This window comes from Chelon labrosus (genome assembly GCF_963514085.1).
Source record: "Chelon labrosus genome assembly, chromosome: 10".
Classification (NCBI taxonomy): Eukaryota; Metazoa; Chordata; class Actinopteri; order Mugiliformes; family Mugilidae; genus Chelon; species Chelon labrosus.
In genome coordinates, this window is record NC_140360.1 from 7,025,320 (window position 1) to 7,044,863 (window position 19,544).

A 19,544-nucleotide genomic window follows, 5' to 3' on the forward strand; every position below is an offset into this window, starting at 1 on the left:
TCTTTCGAAGCGTTTGATTAATCACATTGACTCTACATAGCCCCCAGCCCTCCTAAGCACCTCTTTTGAGCATTACTATGAATATGGACACACTCGGTGCCACAGTGTTTGCATTCATAACGAGCTAAGCAGCCTGTCTAGATCTGCAGAGGGATTAGGGTTAGGTGCTCAACAGCTCGACTGGTTCCATGTTGTGCTTAAGCAGACGCTCCGGTAGCGGGCAGACGCCTGCTGTTGTGGGTCCTTGGATGCAGACTTTTAAAGGAGCTCTCACATCACTTGTGAACGTTAACAGTGTCCCGACAGCATCTGTGCATCCGAACGTTGCGTGGCGACAGCTTGAAGGTGGCACCGCTCGACAGATCAAAACATAAACAACCCACGGACCTCGGATGAAAACAGAAACCTGTCGACGTTTGGGGAAAAAAAATAAAAATGTGTTGCTGGTTCAGACAGTCACATGTAATGTAAAGTAATTTAATGCACACTCTGATTCTTTGTCTCTCCTAATACATTATTCCATTTAAACTCGTAAACACGCCTTTTGGCAGCTCTATTTAAGTTATTTGTCAATACTCTCGCATCAGTCTGGCTCCAGGCTTTGTATGATTAATATTGCATGATTATGGGCGGCTGTTAGCTCAGTTAACCAGAGGGTTCGCTGGTTTGATCCCCAGTACATGCACCGCATACAGAAGTGTCCTTGCGCATAACACTGATCCTCGAGTTGCTCCCAGTGCTTGGTACTGGTGTGTGAATGTAGACGTGTGACGTGACGGTAAAGTGCTTTGAGTACCAGTAGGTAGAGAAGCGCTGTATTCATTAATACACAGGATTAGGTGTTACAATCCCTTTTGCCAAAATCAAAGGCAAAACACATTTAGAGGCCCTGTCCAACTGAGAAACCCTGATAAACCTATAGTCATGTGATATGACGCTTAACCTACAATCTAAATTAACTAAGTAAATGCTGCTGGCTTGTACGGCCCCTCAGCAGCAGACGCTAACTCAAACCTTGTGAAATATAAGCTAACCAAACACTGCTGGCTAGCTTAACCTACAATCTAAATGAACTAAGTAAATGCTGCTAGCTTGTAGGCCCACAGAGCAGCAGAAGATAATTCGAACATTGTGAAATATGAGCTAACGTAACGCTGCTGGCTTGTATGGCCCACTCAGCAGCTAACCATAGCTACCAAGCAATATGAAGACATCAGGAACCTGGCCTAAACAACAGCAGTATGCAGCATGTCATTGGGGTTTTCAAGTGGGCACCTCCCTCCACCGATGGACTGTGATAATGTTTTGTCTTTTATTACCTTTTAATTTTCAGTCATTAAAGAAATTACTGCTTTTTTTTAAAAAAAAATTTGTGCGAGAGGGAAATTGTGAGTGAACATATGTGATCTGAAAATACTCTCTCCTGCTTTCTCGGTTCATCTCTCAGCATCTCACATCTCTCCTGGTTGCGCCCTGTCTCTCTGCATTACTTCTTGTCCACCTGCTGCGTCTTTGAGCGTGTCCTACTTCTTATCTTATCACCTCTTGTTTCCTTTATCTTGTCTCTATCGCTCTCTCTCTCTCTCTCTCTCTCTCCAGTGCTGGCTGTCACTCTAACTCATTGTCTGATCCTCCCCAGTTATTGTTACGGACGTTTTATTGTTTTTATTTATTTTTTTTAAATGAATGTCACGTTATAAAACATTAATTTCTCTTCTCTCTCTCTCTCTCTCTTGTGTGTCCACAGCTCCACCGCCCAGCAGATTCAACAGGAGAGTGTCAGGTAAGATGTGCGAGTGTGAGTTCACTGGCGTGTGCGTTTGACGTCAGGTCTAAGCGTAATCCACACCAGGGACGACATCGCATACATCACCACCTAAGTGGCTCACCTGCAGTTATTGTGTGTCATGCATGAGAGACTCTATTGAGGCCTAATAGTAGCCTGGCTGCTTTACGTCTGGCTTTCAGCGTCAGAGCTGTGTTTAAGCGGTGTTTTGAAAACGAGCGCGTTGTTTGCGTGTGGCCTGCGTTCACAGCACGGCGTTGAGGAGCTCCCCTGTGGTGTGTTTGGGGTTTTTTTTGTACCTGCATTGTCTCTGCGTTGGCGTCTGCGGTCCTGTGTGGACGGCGCTCTTGTTTTCTCACGCTCCGATGTGCCCGCCTAGTGTTTACATACGAGTGATTGAATGTCGTCAGCCGTCACAGAGCGCTGCACTTTGATTAGCCTCTGGGTGTGTCAGCTGATGTTTATCTTTTTACTGCTGTCCCACCGTCACTGTTGAACCTGCTCTCGTTTTCTTGCCTCTTTTTTGTTATTTTAAACCTTATTTTGTAGCCGTGACTTTTAGTTGCACGGAGATTCTCGTCGCTGTGACATGGTCGGCGAATGGTAGCGGTGCTCCGATCAGCGTTCTTGCAGCCGATCACTGATTGCTGGTCACAAGAAGCGCTACTGGCCGAGGCCAAGAGATCAGTTCCAATAGGTAGTAAAAAAAAAATAATAATAAATCACTATAATGTGTTTTTTATAGATCAGTTACTCAGTAATACTCAACCTGGACAGCTGATAAGACACATTTGTCACACATAAAAGTGGAATAAGTATAGCCCTGCTGTCCGGTCGAATAAACTATTTTATAATTAAAAAAAAAAAAATAAATGCACACAGGACACCATGTTTGAAAATAAATGAAATTATACTGAAGCCAAAAAAAAATAGCAGGAACAAAAAACTGTTTCATCTATTTACTCCTCCCTCCCAGCATGCTGGAATTTAAAGAACAAAAGAGAGAGTCTTTATCAGTTTACTCCTTAATTAAGTTCGGAGGCTGATAGAAGAAACAAAACACAGTCCTCCTTTTGTCTACAATATAACATGCATGTCCGAAAAAGCAACCGGACTTGTGGACAAGCTTCTACAAGCCCAGTTGCCTTTCTTAAATGTTTTTTTATTTATTTTTTTTGGATATACCTTGACCCGGATGACTGAGCCCAAGGCAAAAGAGTTTTCTGGGGCTCGAGTCCGTTTTTATGTGCGCTGGGCCAACACCTCGTGAGTTGTTCTGTCACCTGATCAGCTGCTACAATCGGCCGTTGTAGAAAAAGATAAAAAAAACTATTTAAGTTGCGTTGATACAACAAAGACGGCTTCAGTGTGAGGCGCTCGGCACGTTTCCCAGAGACGTCACCGCAAAAGTTACGCTGAAAAAGAGTTCAAAGGGTGTTTTATTAGGGTACCGAATTTGAATTTCTCCCAAGGGAAGTAAGATCAGGGGAAAAATACATCCCTTCATCACCACATTTTTATAAAAAAAAAAAAAAAAAAAAAGAGCAGTGAATGCTCTCTGTGTTGTTGTGCCTATTTTGGTGTTATTATACAGTATTCCTTAGATAATTGATCAAATGTCCAGGACAGTGTCACAACGGCACACTGTCCTGAAACCAGTGCAATCCAGCATAAATCCTGTTTATATTTATATCAGCAAATATTGTCTACGCCTCTCGGATATATTGCGAATGCATCGCCACCAACAGAAGCTTATAAAACACCACATTATGAAATCACAGAAAAGCTTTTTGAATTATTTTTTTAGGTGCTATTCATTTAAATTGTGGCAGCGTTTATTGCAGGGCTTTTAAATTGCGTTACCTTCGCCGATACCTGGTGCACAACCCATATGTTTTATCTGATTTTAGTTATTCTGTAAGTGGCTATCCTGAACATTGCACTCCTGGATGGTTTGGCACCACCTGTAGTTACTGGCGGCTAACGGCAAATAGAGTTTAATGTCACGGGTCACACAGAATACTACGGGCAGAAAAAACAAACTGGGATAACACTCGGCCTTATTCCATCAGACTGTGATCTGATTTTATTCTGCACATGACTGAGTGGACAGCAGGGCTCGGTGAAGGGACTCGGTCACCTCACTGACAAGCGAAGAAGATGCGTGCAGTTCTTCATCTAAGACACAGGTGTCAAACATACGGCCTGAGGGCCAAAAGCGGCCCGCCAGAGGGTGTAATCTGGTCCTCAACATGAATTTTTCAATGAAAACAGCTTCTATTGCTAATTTGTCCTCTTGTTTTAGAAAGAGAAGTGGACAGAACACAACAATGGGACCCTGGGCTTAACAGCAGACAGCAATGTGTTCAAATTGCACTTATTTTAACCCACAATTTTTTATTTTTTTTAAGGATAGTTTATTAAATGTAAACATTCTCCTAATTTACTTGTTCTTCTTTGCACTAAAACAAATGGAAAAAAGTCTGGAGTTATGTTTCTGGTCCGGCCCGCTTGAGTTCAAATTGGGCTCTGTGTGGCCCCCGAGCTAAAATGAGCATGTCTTCTTCAATAGATGAATTTTTAACAAATTAAATTGGTAAATGCTAAATTCGCTGACAAAGTAAACTGCATTTCCTATCGTACGTCAAAAATGTTCCATCTGCATTGGCCGCGATTTCTCAACCCACCGGCTGTCCCCTGCCTTCAGGTATCCGTTTATGGACATTACATTAGCGGTAACTTAATGTGTCACCACAGGCACCCAGTTCATATAAATGAAACATATAAATACTGCAATAACTTTATCACTTATTTACTTTTACTGCGCTGTCATGACATCACTGTGCGTCAGAAGCAAAGTGATCTCTCAGACTTCAGTGCCTTAGCAGGCGAGCACATTGAATACTTTGTCCAATACGGGGGCGGCACAGGTGTGGTGGTTAGCACAGCAAGAAGGTTCCGGGTTCGAATCCAGGCCGACTGGGCCCTCCACACTGTTTAGTTCAAGTCTTTTTTGCAGTATAGCAGTGTAACTCAGAACATATTTTGATAAAAAGCTCTGCATTTATTTTGGAGCAATACAAAGGGATGTGTTAAACAACATGAATTTTTTAAATCAAATTTTTTTTTTTATTGTTTTACTAATATAAACTGGATGATTTCCTGTTCAGAAGTTTACAAGAAGACTTGCAAGGTTTTCTTCTTCTCACATAAAGTTACTCTTATCTTGACTTTTCATTGAATGTAAAATTTTGAGCATCGTCTCCCTCGCTGCAAATATTCCTGTGAGCCCAACAGATGTCTTGAGAATTTAGTGCAGAATATGATCATCCAGGTCACGGTGCATCTAAAACCAAAGCCAGAACAAAGTCATCTGGACTACATGTTGAGTTTACTGACAATATGTCAGACTGGAAAAACCTTCACTAAACAGAGGAGGTGGACTGAGATTTAATCTGCCGTCTATTTACAATACAGTTTTAACTTCTGTCCCCAAGAAGTTTCAATCTCATTCACACCTTGACACTGGAGCCTCAGATGGACAAGAGTCGTTAGAGAACCATTCATAGGGAAGAGGACAGGGATAAAAACAGTCCCCCCTCAACAACAGGTAAGTACCCAGTCGTTAATGGAAATTAGCTGCACCAGTTTCTGGTTATTAGCATAACAAGCAAGTTTTTTCAGGAGGAGTTCCTATTTAAACCTCAAACTTCCCACCAGTCCCCTAGAACTGAAGAAGCTACTCGGATGATGAGTGGTGAAACGTCTTCTCTAAAAATCTACAAGTCCAGTTGCCTTTTTTGAACCTTTGTTGGATTTACTGACAATACATTTCAAATTTAGTTATTATTAGGAACATTTGGGGGCGTCTCTCCAGTTACATGTGAGTATCTGGTTTGTTAACAGACCCTAGACATGTGAGTTTCATAAAAACCTAGACTCCCTTAGCCTGGAGGTTTTAAGAAAGCCAGTCTGCAGTCGCTCCGTTGAAAGATGCTTATATTCCTGCAAGGATCTGCAGCACCAATCAAATCCCAATCCAATCGTTTGGTCAGGCTTAAGAGAATCGGCGACACAGTCAAACACGCCACCTGGGCGCCGTTGAGTTGATTTAGTTTGGCTGCAATCAGAGAAACGAATAAATATTTATTTGTCCAATAATCACTTGCAGCCCTGTTTTTGAGTTAACCACGTACCAAGTACTCACAAGTAGTTTATTGGCCGGTATTTATTTCCTTACACCCTCATCCTGCCAGGGTTAGAAAGAGGTTCCCGCAGCATGATGAAAACAAACAAATATGATTCCAGCAACTTAAGCTAAGCACGATGGACCTGCCTGTACTCTGGGGCACACACAAAGACAGCTGGACATCTTTGCTTAAAGCCGTATCTTGGTAGCTAGCATAGCTAACTACAACACAGAGGGTGTCAAAGCCTTCAGATCTTTTATTCAGTTTACTGAACGTAACGGTGGAGCTGCACTGAAGGAATTAGCACGCCGACGCTACAGAGGTCACGCTGCTCCAAACATCACTGGTATGACCGCTCCCAGATAAGACTTTTTACGCTCATGACTGCACGCACATGCACTCGGGAGATTTTTTGTCAAATGTCACGCGACAAGTGGAGTGTGTCTCTCTACTACGCCGGAGAAAATGCAGACACGCGGTGACAATTTTAAAATGACCCCGTCAGATTTTGTCCTCTGGTGTTTTGCGGAGCATGTCGCTGCGCGTGTGTCATCTTGTCACTTCAGGGCTTCTCCTCGTATCGTGTTATACAACAACGTCCTCTCACTGTGCCTGTGCTTTTATAACATCTTACCTTTTCCTACACTGTGTGTGTGTGCGTGTGTGTGTAGACACATTTAACCAAGATGAGGTGGATGCAATATCTCTGCTGCTGTGTGTGGAAACATATCTGTTTGTGCTTTATGTATCATGTGGCCAGAGTGTGTCAGCTGCTCCACACACACACACACACTAACGCTGAAAACCACAATGATGCATATCTGTATAGCAGACTCTGCATTTATGTCGGTTAATCCTTTGTTAACTTACCACTAAATCTATAAATTGATAAACCAGTTTAGACTTTTACCTAATGATGCTGTTAATTACAAAAGATTGATTCAGTGTGGCCATAATAAGGAAACATGCTGTTTTTGTATTTTTATTATTATTTAATCTTCTTTAACCGTTTACAAATGGTTCAAAACTAAAATAAATATTCAAAATTATTCAAAAATTGTTCATTTTAACAATAAAACAAACAGATTTTTCCTTCGGGGATTATTAAATTGAGTTATTTGCATGTGCAGTTGTACAGATGAGACGAGGCAACTTTGGCAACATATTGCCGGCTTGGTAGCACACACCCCGGACTAGGGGACTGGATATTGCTGCCGACTTCTTGAATCAATTCGATTCGGCCTCACGAGGTGACGGTTTGATTCAATTCACTTAGAGATATTTCACTTTAGAAACAAATGGTCTTTGGTGATATTTGTTATTGCCACAATATTTTACCTCCAGTTGTCACATGCTGCGTACGGCTTTACTTTTCTCCAGCTCTTCTCTGTCTTCTCCTTTCTTCGTACGTATGAACTCTGATGGAAAAACATTGATCAGCCACAACATTAAAACCACTGACGGGAGAAGTAAATAACATTGACCATCTTGTGACAATCAGTGTTCTGTTGGGAAACTTTTGGACCTGGCATTCATTAATGTGGATGTTACTTAGGCCTCGTCCACACGTACGAAAACGATCTTTTCCCTCTCCGTTTACCCTGGCATCGTTTCAAGAATATCTGCGTCCACACAGAGACGTCTCAACACGACTGCAAAAGGCTACTTCATATTCCAGGCCTATAGGTGGCGCTGTTTCAGTTTCAGAAATTCACCAAAAACGGAGAGGAAGAGGCGGAGCATGCGCATAAAGCTTGAGCGCTGTTTACAAATCGGCTTTAGAAGAAACCAAACTCAAGGAGAAATTATATTTTGCCCTGGTAACCCTAATAGGCTCAATATCTTCTCCAGCAGGAACACGAGCATGTAGTCTGCCATTGTTGTTGATGTTGTTATGAGACGTCTCGCGGGATATAAGAGGTGGAAGGCTGCTCGAGGGGTGTGGCGATGACATCATCGAAACGCCCGTATGCGTTTTTCGCCGTCCACACGAAAACGCAAGAGCTGCGTTTGCGAATTTCTCCACCCTGGGACCCGGTTTCAGAAAAGTGCGTTTTAGGGCTATGCGTTTACAGGATACGTGTGGACGATCGGCCAAAACGATGCAAAACATCTGCGTTTAGACCAAAAAGCGTTTCCGTGTGGACGGCCCCTTAGACATGTAGCACCCACCTAGACCAGACCAGGCACCCCCACCCCATAGCAATGACACTCCTTGATGGCAACAGGATGCAGCCTGACACAGGTACACACACAAAAACACTTTAGGAACAACTGGAAAAAAAACATGAAGAACAGCACAAGGTGTTGACCTGGCCTCCAAATTCACTAGATCCCAAACTGATCAAGTATCTGTGGGATGATCCACAGAGGCCCCTCCCCTCAACCCATAGGCCCACCACAGGACACCCTCAGAAGGCCCATGTCCATTCTCTGATGAGTCACGACTGTTTTGGAGGCACAAAGGAGACCTAGACAGTATTAGGTCATAATGTTATGCCTGATCGGTTTACCTCCACTGTATAAATGTGCACCATATCTTTAGCAATATGCATCGCGGCTGCATCCATTAAGTCTCTCCACTGGGCCCCTTTTCTTGTCAGCGGGACACAATAGGAAAATGAATCCACTAACGTTGGCTGTTTTTTTTAGCGTGTGTCTACGTACGGCCGCGGGCCTCTGCATTATCTCGTAATGGACAACATTTCTCCCACTTGGCTGCGTCTGTTTGAGCTGCTGAAACAAATGATGAGATTGTTCCTCTTTTGGGAATAAACTCTTCTCCGCTTACTGCCACGCTGCGTCTGTGTGTGTGTGTATGTGTGTGTGTGTGTGTGTGTGTGAGGCGAATGCTACGAACTGCAGGAGGCCTGAACATTGACCTAAACCACAGATTTGAAATTCACCGAGCCTCGTGCCGTTCATTATGCTCTACTACTGATTGGCGTACATAGTGGAAATGTTGAGAATGTACTCGAAAGCAGCGCCTCCCCGCTAGATTGGCATCTGCTCAAGAGAGTCTTAGTCGAGAGCTTGTCTGGAAAAAAAACTGATAAAGATACGACTCTTCCAACCAACCTACCGTCAGCCTGACGACTTGCAATTGCAGATTAATTTGCAGTCTGTTCATAGTTTTATATTTAAGGAAAAGGCTGCACTCACAATCACTGCCCTGTTTCGCGACAAGTGGACATAGAAAGCTGTCACAAGTGAGGTTTACTTGAAGACGCCGCTTCTTGGATGCGCGTCGATACGTCTTCAAGAGACGTCAAGTCGCCCTGGTTTGCGTTTTGCTTCTTGGAAATATGTGACGCTGATTTGCACGTCTGTCCCGCAGTGTGCGCGGAGGCGTTCAACCCAGACGACGACGACGAGGACACCGAGCCCAGAGTGGTGCACCCAAAAACAGACGAGCAGCGCTGCAGACTGCAAGAGGCCTGCCGAGACATCCTACTCTTCAAAACACTAGATCAGGTAAATAAATGTCGCGCGTCACACAGGAAGACGCACGTTCAGGCACGTGGCTGGCGTAGGAGGAGAACGTCACATGCAGATGTGTGAAAGGAAAATGAACCCCAAGTGTTTTGATGAGGCGGAGATTGTACAGTTCTCTGGAGTGATTACACTCTCTGTAAACAAGCTTTACTTTTGATTTCTAATAAAACTCCTTGGCTGAAACCCTCCTATATTTGGGCATAAGTTGTTCGTCTCGGCAGAAAGCGAATCCAACAATCGTCCGTGTGTTGCCACTACGCTTGATTTATTTATTTGTTTTGGCCAAGACGGTGCACTTAGAATTTATTTGGCATATTTAAAAACCCATTTCTGTTTAAAGACTTGGCCCCCGCTTTGATAAACCTGTGACATTATGATGGACTCCCCGTTTCCCCTCGTGTACCTTCTCACACGGCGTCCCTGCTGGGATAATTAAATTTCCCCTCGTCTTCAGGAACAGCGTTCACTCGAGTTAAATGGCATTTTGCGCTGCTTGTTTAAATAACACACACACTCACACACTCGGGTCTGCTGCTCCTCGCCTCTCCACCTCATTTGTATCTGACATCCTTTTTCTTTTGTCCCGCGCGTCCAGGAGCAGTTCTCAGAGGTGCTGGACGCCATGTTTGAGCTGAGGGTTCAGCCGCAGGAGCACGTCATCGACCAGGGAGACGACGGAGACAACTTCTATGTCATAGAGAGGTAAGAGGCCTGCGTTGGATCATTAAACCCGGGTCAGTTCAGGTTGTGTATTCAGACGCACGCAGCCCGTGTGATTTAACAAGCTTGGATGGCAGAGAGGAAAAAAGATGGCAGCGTTATGCAGCAGCGTCGCTTTAAAGAACGGTGCCCCTGTTTATATTATATTTCCATAAAGTTGTTGTGAGCTCAGATGTTTAGTTGTTTTATTTTGATGTAATGTTAATGTACGCTTTATAGACAAGAGCTTTGTTGTAAATTATCTTAAAATACGGTGCATTAAAAATGTCACACAGTTTGATCTGACAATTAGCCTTTAAGCAAAAGGCCAGCTGGGGCCTTGTGTTGGCACAATGTTCATGTTTAGGACTGTATGTCGGTCTATATACACCTATCAGCCACAATATTATGACCACTGACAGGAGAAGTAAATAATATTGTCCCGCAAACACACACACACACACACACACACACTCACTGCTCCTGACAACTCCACAGGAAACCCCTTGGACTCCACTCTCAGGAATTCCTGCTTCATTGGCAAAAACACATGAAGTGCTGCAAGTAGAGGAAGAAGCAAAGGCTTGTGGGAAATGTAGGATTTGATGAAGAGAATCATGCTTTATTATAACTCTGGATTCTAAGAGTGAGACAGTTTTGCCTTTTTCTTAATATATGCATTTATTAAGTGATGGGGCAGCAGTGGACTAGTGCTGATATACACCGATCAGCCGCAACATTATGACCACCGACAGGAGAAGTGAATAACATTGACCATCCTGTGACAATTCAGTGTTCTGCTGGGAAACTTTCGGACCTGGCATTCATTCATGTGGATGTTACTTAGACATGTAGCACCCACCTAGACCAGACCAGACCAGGTACCCCCCCCACCCCATAGCAATGACACTCCTTGATGGCAGCAGCCATCCCCAGCAGGATGCAGCCTGACACAGACACACACACACAAAAACGGTTTAGGAACAACTACAAAAAAAACAAAAACATGAAGAACAGCACAAGGTGTTGACCTGGCCTCCAAATTCACTAGATCCCAAACTGACCAAGTATCTGTGGGATGATCCACAGAGGCCCCTCCCCTGAAAGGCCCCCCACTGACAATATTCTGTTACCAGACACCACAGGACACCCTCAGAAGTTCCCATGTCCATTCTCTGATGAGTCACAACTGTTTTTGAGGCAGGAGAGCTGCACAATATTAGGAAGCTGGTCATAATGTTATGCCTGATTCGTGCATAACAACACCTATGGACGCCTTGAGGCTGTGTGTGTCGTTCTCCTTTAATATTGCTAATGTAAACCAACGGTGTGTACACAGATCTTTACAGGACAGGTTTGGTTAATCGGACCGGAACAGTGCTAAGCTGCAGGAGCGCTGAAGCTACCGTCTGCTTTTTTTTAAATTTTAACCTCTGCTGCTAAAGAGAAACAACACTCACTCCTACCAGTGTTTGCCCGGTGCCTGGCCACTGTTTATCCCACCCTAGCCTCTATTCACGGCGCGTATCAGTTCAGCACGGCGGTTCAGCTCCACTTGTGTGCTATCTTTTCCATACCGTACACGCTCCTCTATCTCAGCCCTGCTCCGCGCACACGAGACTCGTGATGACCTTTAAAAGCAGCGCGCCAGCCTGGTCGCATACTATCCCGGGGTTTTCCCTAGGCCTGTAAAGAGTGTAGGTGGGTAGCTAATGTCACCAAGAGGGTGGAGCGTGACACGGAGGGATGAAGGGAAAAGAAAAAGAAAAGCAGGATAAAGAAACACATTGTTTATTCCATCGTTGAGCCACATGTTTACATCTCTGTGCCTTTCATATTATTTATAAACGGATTTAGTCGTCTCTGCTGTCAGCTGAGTGCTGCTATAGTATACGAGCGGTCTTCACAAAGGATAAACAGTCATGTCCTGAAGCCTATAAGGCAGGAAGTAACTCCAAATCACTCTGAAACCCTCGGGGACGAGGAGTAAATATATAATGGCAGGGATGACGTGCAAGATGTGAAAAGGATCGTTGTCCCCGGTTCTTATCAGCTAAAAAAAAAAACATAAAAGCTGGATTTTTATTATCAAGTAAAGAGTGAGCTGTATTTTATACTCAAATTTTCTTTATTTGTCACAGACATTAGTGCATTTTTCCCAGTGAAGCTGAACTGTTTAGATGATTACAAATCAATATCAGCGTCCCAAAAAATATCCGTAATTAGATTTTGTTGTTATTGAGAATTTAAATCATCTATTTTAGGAGATTAAAACCACTCAAGGCCTGAGGGTGAACAGGGAAAATCCTTAATAGATGCACATCTTCTCTTTGCAGGAGGGAACATCCTTTTTTTTTGTCTCTGCCACAAATTACACCGATCAGGCACAACATTATGACCACTGACAAGAAGAGAAGTAAATAACATTGATCATCTTGTGGCAACGCAGTGTTCTGCTGGGAAACTTTTAGACCTGGTATTCATTCATGTGGATGCTACTCAGACGTGTACCACCCACCTAGACCAGACCAGGCACCCCCACCCAATAGAAACGCCTTTCATGTTTTGTTAGGGCATTAATTGACGGTGGCTGATTGGTTTGTGTTTCATTCAAGCTCTAATAGTGGATATTAAAAGCAGATCTACAGAGTGAAAGCTACCACTGATCAGTTGTCACTCCTGCTCCGTCTGCCGCGTAAAGACCGAGCGGCCCGCAGACAGCCTCGCTTAACTTCGGCTAGCTGACGACACAGGTGATCAGCGTCCCGTCGTCATGGTAATCCAGACAAAGTAAGCTAATGCTCCAGCAGCGACGAGAGTTTTAGCCCCTCAGCGCAGCCAATGGGAGGACAGACCGGCTCTCAAAGTGAGTGGTTAATCCTGCCGAGCAACAACGCTGCAAATTACCTTCCCGAGGTTTAATCCTCACACAGAGTAGAAAGAGAGAGGGAAGGCTGAGCCGCTCTGCTCTGCTCTGCTCGACTATTAGTCTGCTTCAGCCACGTATGCAAACAGTTTATTCGTATTGGACGTGCAGATATACAACAGTATTGACACATAGGCTAATTGCTTGCACCGTCACTTGCAAATATATAAAAGATATTAACAGAGAACACGGTCTGCAGGCCACACACAGTCAGAGATTGTGTGTTAACACTCGTATCGATTAGATAACGAGTTAAAATAATACTCTGTGGGTCAATAAACTGTTTTTCTCTCCCTCTCTCTCTTTCTCTAGGGGCGTGTATGACATAGTGGTTAAAGGAACATGTGTGGGCCAGTACGACAACAAGGGCAGCTTTGGGGAGCTGGCGCTCATGTACAACACGCCACGTGCCGCCACCATCGTAGCCACCCAGGAGGGGGCGCTATGGGGTCTGGTAAGAACGAACAAATAAACCACACACAAACATACACTAGTGCAGTGTTTCACACAAAATTACATGACAATAAAAGGCCCTAATTGTGATGCTAACCCAAATATTAAAAACTATTTATTCAGTTTATGGCACGTAGAATAAGATTATGATTGGGTATATTGGGTTTAGCGACAAATAGCAGCAGCATGTGCAGCTTATATACATGAATACTAAACACAATGCTTTTGAGACGTGGCATTATATGGACAACTGTATGAAAGATTAAATAAAGTATCAGCGAATAAATCGAATTTATAGTAAACTGTTGACTTTTAATCTAACTTTGCTAGCTAGCACTTATAAAATTTAGCTAGTTCACGTTACGTCTGGAGTCGTTTCCTTCAGGTTTAACCAACTCTCTTTAAATAATTGTAAATCTCCATGGTTTAAAAAAATCAAGAGCACAAACGTTGAGTTTTAAAAAGTGGCAGTAACGTAAATTTTTATTAGTAAACAACACGAATAGCTTCACGCGCTACGTGAGTTGACTGTGCCGTTTTCTCCGTCAGGTTAAATTCAGTACAGGACAGGTGAGCGACAGGTGTTTGTGGAGGGTTTGGGTGGAGGCGCCTTTTTGGAGGAGAGGGAGGGAAAGACCATGGGACCATGGCAGAGTAAATTCGCCACAGTATTAACATTGTATGGAAACCTTACAGATGCAATTTAACACACCCGTCATACACTAAATCTTATCTTAAAGAAAGTTATGATATTCAACATTAGCTTTAAATAACTCAGAGAGCTGTAGATTCAATTATGATTTCATTTTGGAGGCTGTGGTTTACGGCGCCATTGAATCACATTGTGTTGTTCCTAATATTGTGAGAGCCGCATTATAGCCAGTAACATAAAACACTCTAATGTTTAATTTGACCCAGTTTAACAGCACCATAAAATGCGTCATCCAGTTAAATTACCACCTTTAAGCATCAGCTGATAATTAGAAGAGTCATGAAGGGTGCACCTAATGCTTTGGAAACTGATAACCAGCGTCCAGAAGGGAAGCCAATGAGAACGTGCCTTTCTTTTCTGGTGGCCAATAGGGGGCGACGTCCTGAAATCTGATCGTTAAGAAGTCTGTGAGAAAAAGAACCTTCTTCTCACTTGATTTATTTGACATTTAATGGTTGTATTTGCTAGTTTTGTTTTGTCTCCAATGAAGAGGTCGCTGCTCGGTGATGTCACAGTGTCATGTCCATTTAGTTTTATAAACAGTCACAGGACACAAGCTGCGTCAGGGGTTTGAAGAAAGACCCCACACAGTTACTTTTCTGTGGCTTTTACGCCGTAATAAGTAGAGATGTCCCAGTCGGAATCAGGAGATTAGTATCTGGGCCAATTTTAAATGATCGGATCAGTATCACGTCTAAAAAACAAAACAACAAAAAAAACAGGACATCCCTAGATCCAATTTCTCCTGTAGGTACTGGCACCTCATTTTTTAATCAGTTTTGTCATTTTCCTCAACAAATCTGAAACGCTCCTTCTCCCTTCAGTTGCCTCTTTAGTATTACGAGTGTTAAGAACAGTCTGTGTCACCAAAAAGCAGTTCACTGAGCCGTGGCGCCCAGACATGTTAAGAATGGAGTCTAGTAATCTATGAATGGAGCCAGTGCTCAGCTCTGATGGTTTATACCCCTGCAGCGCCTCCTAGCGGCCGAGCAGAGAAAACCCAGCAGCAGCCTTTAGGAAGTGTTTGTTTACTCAAAGGTTTATTAATTTTTTTTATTTATTTTTTTGTCCACCTAGGACCGTGCCACTTTCCGAAGACTCATTGTAAAGAACAACGCCAAGAAGAGGAGGATGTACGAGTGTTTCATCGAGTCTGTGCCCTTACTCAAATCACTGGAGGTGAGTTTAATTAATTTAGCTCTTTACATGGCTTTAATCTGTATGAGGGGACAGTGGCTTTGGACACTAGTATCCCACTGATAATCAGAATAAAAGAGCCTAACGTAACCACCTCAATCAGAACAGACTTTGATAATCTGTTTAATAGGAAAATATTAGCTATATAATAACCATGGTTGGAATAAATCAATCCTTTCTGAGCACGTGTTTGCTCCACGTGAGTAAACATCAGGTGACGAGTTTCCAGGAGGAATGGAAACACAGAGGTAGAAAAAAGACTAGCAGCTGTTCAAACAAGGGTTTGAAAAGATGAAGGAAGCTTGAATCGATGTGGGAGGCAACGTTGAGAATATGGAAACTACTTCTTCAGTTTTGAAAGAAATGTTGACTCCACGTCTGTCTCCGTTCTCCCTCCAGGCTACAGAGAGGATGAAGATAGTGGACGTATTAGGAGCCAAGCAGTTCTCAGACGGCGAGCGCATCATCACACAGGTGAGACTCGGGACCACATCAGATGTATTCGAGGGTTTCTACGTTCACATACGGCGCAGTAACGGCGTGTTCTTTCTTCTCAGGGAGACGGAGCTGACTGCTTCTACATCGTAGAGTCTGGAGAGGTCAAGATCATGATGAAGAGCAAAGTGAGACGCTCTCCCTCACCCTCTATGTCGCAGTTTCGTGTTTTCTAACGTGTAGACAGTTGGATTTATTCCACTGCGTCGCTCTATAAGGCAGGAAAATCTGGAATATTCTTCCAGCAGATAGTTTCTGTGCAGGATGTTTTGACAGTGACAGCCCACTCTCCTCATTAAGAACCGTCACAGTGCTGAAGTGTGTCCTGGTTTTGCCTAGCAACAGCAGCCATCACACGTGTTTCTATTCAATCCTTGTTCACCTCTGCTTTCTCTCCCCCCCATCCTCCTCCTCCTCCTCCTCCATCATCATCATCATCGCCCCTGCAGACGAAGGCCGACCACGCAGACAACGCGGAGGTGGAGCTAACACGCTGTAGCAGGGGTCATTACTTCGGGGAGCTGGCCTTGGTCACTAACAAGCCCCGGGCCGCTTCAGCCTACGCGGTGGGAGACGTCAAGTGTTTGGGTAAGATGAAGTCCACTTCAGCGTGCTTGTCAAACCAGTTTAGACTTTCAGGAGTACGATTATGGAGCCAGACGCTATATTGTCCTTTACTGCACAACTTTCTCTTCTGTGTTCTCTCTCGGAGAAATCGCCAATTTCCGTAGGCCGTAGTTTATCCTAGTATTTAGTGAAGCTTTGTGAAATTAAGAGCGGCTCTTGATCAGAATTTAAACCGCTCGACACTTCAACAGTGCCAGCCCCGTTCATTCCCCCCTCCTAACTGAACCGCTACGAGCTTTGATTAATTCTCCTCGACGCTCATCCGGCTGCTCGCCTCCTCTGTCATCACCTTGTACTTTTTTTTGTTGATTGAAGGCCGTCCTGTAATTATTTTCGCCGTTACCGCGGCCGAGCAGCTCTTCACTCTCCAGCCGTGCTCCTGTTGTTTTTCAATCTGTGTCGAGCCCTTTTATTTATTTTTTATAGCTTCAATTACCCAGCTTTTATTAGTTTAATCATACCGGTTATTTATTTCTTTGTGCTAGGTGTCACGTCGTTCAGTATGTCCCCCCCCGTTACCCTACAGTTGGTTTAACAGGAGCAGGGACATGTGTGCATGTGCTCAGTTTTCACCAATCAGGCATAACATTATGACCACACGGTGTAAAATACTCATTTTCTGTAGTATTACTGCCAAATTTGAAACGGGACTAGGTTAAGACTTCAAGCTGTGGTCCTATTGTGTTCTCCAGTCCACACCACCAAGCTTCAGTCATTTTAAAGGCTAATATAAAAAACTAAAACCTTCTCTTTCCGCCTACTCCTATTACTCAGTGCCAGTACCAATTAAAGCTCATTTAATGTACTGCGGGACGTACACGCCGTAACCTACATATGTAGCGTACGCCGGTGCGAGCCATTTATACTTGTGCGCTCGTCTGTGCTGTGTCTTTTTTGCCAGTCGGGTTAATTTTTGTTTCCACTTCCTGCTTCACTTTAAACGATGGCGACTGAAACATTTGTGCTGAAATTTCGCCGAAGACGAGTCGTACAAATGTTTGTCCCTCCGAACCTCCTCAGTTAACCTTTCCTCCATGTGTTCCATCTTTATCGATCCAAAACAATCAATTTGAAAACTGCGAATATGGAGAAGCAGCCGGAAATACCGAAGCAGAAACACACTACTACCAAGTGGACCAATCGCAGCTCTTGCGGTTACTTTTCTGGGGAGGTGCACGTCAGGCTACAGCATTAGGGTCTGGGCTGTCGCCATAGGTACGCCGTCAAATTGACGCAGAAGCCCAAACTGCGTACTAGACAGATGGTTGGGGAGAAAAATCATTCAAAAGAGGCCAAAACCAAACCCAAATGGTTCAAGAACTACTTTAAATGTACTGTGGGTTTGTCTTTTTTTAGGTTTTTAAGGAGAAAATTACAGGAATTTCAAGCTGTACTTGAGCAGCTGAAATGAATCTTGAGGGATCCTTCTGACACCCCCATCTCTCTCCTTCTTTCTCTGCAGTAATAGACATCCAGGCGTTCGAGCGCCTCCTGGGCTCTTGTAAGGAGATCATGAAGAGGAACATCGCCCACTACGAGGAGCAGCTGGTGGCGCTGTTCGGCTCCAGCATGGACCTGAGAGACTGAGCCTCCCACACCACCCTCCGTGCCTTCTTCTATTACACACACACACACACACACACACATGTACACGATATAACACACACACACTCTCTCCCGCATCATGAAGCGGCTAGACAGACTCGTACGTTGTACACAGACGGTGCGAAAACATGAGAACGCGTACTTGGCTCACCTGCAGGTACGGAAATCCTCCAAGATCATGAACACACTGGCCCCCGAGACACACACACACACACACATACATGTGTAGGCACTGAGAGACGCACACTTCACCTGGTCTGCTCACCCTCATGCACACACTAGCTCAACACACTCCTTAGTAGATGAGCCGACTTTGGTTAGATGCACACACACACATACAAACACATGCACACGTGCAGACCCAGCTAAAGGCCACACACCTTGCCGCTTGAGCCAGCTTCAACCACTCAGTATGAATGTCTTTGCTGTGGTGACCGTGAACACAGGTGAAGCAGTGGAAAGGACATAAAGTACACGCACACACACTCCATACTCACGTTCCAAAAAACAAAACAAAATCATGCTTCATACGTGCAGGCTTTTGCATCCACGCGAGCACTTAAAACGACCCAGGAGTTGTTCCAAGCCTCAGCCAAGGACACATCAACATACAGACACATGCACACACACACACACACTGGTACACACGCATACCCTCCCAAACACACACACATGCAAAGACAAACACATCGTGGTAAAATGGAGACGACGAAAAAAAAACTAACACAAAAAAAAAATCTCTGAAAATGAAAATAAACAAAAAATGCAACAAAAAAAAAGGAAAGTTTAAAGAAGACAGATGAGTTTTAGAAACGTTTTATGAAGATAATAAAGAAAAAAAACAGAAGCTTTGATAAAATATTATTTAAATAAAAAAAAAAAGTGTTTCCTCTTCAGGAGGCTGGGGTGCAGAACTTTGTGAGCGCGCTCCGTTTCTTCCTCTACTGTTGTTGATTGAGTTGAGTTGAGTTAGTGCTGGTGATTATTACAGTACCACAGAAGAAGCAGTGAAAACGATAACAACCCTACATTTTCTGGGCCATTGTTATTCCGTCATCGACGCCACACTTCATCGTATTGGATTAATTATTAATGTATTGTTATTATGTATTCATTTATTTTTGTTTTGTTTTTGTTTTTTTTTTGTTTTTTTTGTTTTACTTTGACCAATTCTGATAAATTTCACCCATTCATCTCTGTAAAAACAGACAAAAAAAATCTAATAAAAACATATTAGTGCTTATTTCTCCTTGATTATCCTTGAATGAGTTGTCTGGATTTAAAAGAAAAAGAAAAAAATAAAGCAAACATTTTGTTAAAGATCTCGCCTCTCTTACATGTCTGCACTCAGTCATGCAC

The 19,544-nt window shown here is 43.6% G+C and overlaps 1 protein-coding gene across 1 annotated transcript in view; it reads left to right on the forward strand.

Moving 5' to 3' along the window:
- Nucleotides 1–19,428, forward strand: part of prkar2aa (protein kinase, cAMP-dependent, regulatory, type II, alpha A) — a 49,301-nt gene extending 29,873 nt beyond the window's left edge. Inside the window, exons 3-11 of the mRNA XM_084553441.1 lie at nucleotides 1,748–1,783; nucleotides 9,314–9,450; nucleotides 10,067–10,173; nucleotides 13,409–13,550; nucleotides 15,339–15,440; nucleotides 15,858–15,932; nucleotides 16,016–16,081; nucleotides 16,403–16,541; nucleotides 18,043–19,428. Of these exons, the coding sequence (XP_084409567.1) occupies nucleotides 1,748–1,783; nucleotides 9,314–9,450; nucleotides 10,067–10,173; nucleotides 13,409–13,550; nucleotides 15,339–15,440; nucleotides 15,858–15,932; nucleotides 16,016–16,081; nucleotides 16,403–16,541; nucleotides 18,043–18,167 (929 nt within the window). The 3' untranslated portion in view covers nucleotides 18,168–19,428. The remainder of the gene's footprint in view (nucleotides 1–1,747; nucleotides 1,784–9,313; nucleotides 9,451–10,066; nucleotides 10,174–13,408; nucleotides 13,551–15,338; nucleotides 15,441–15,857; nucleotides 15,933–16,015; nucleotides 16,082–16,402; nucleotides 16,542–18,042) is intronic.
- The last annotated feature ends 116 nt before the right edge of the window (nucleotides 19,429–19,544 follow it).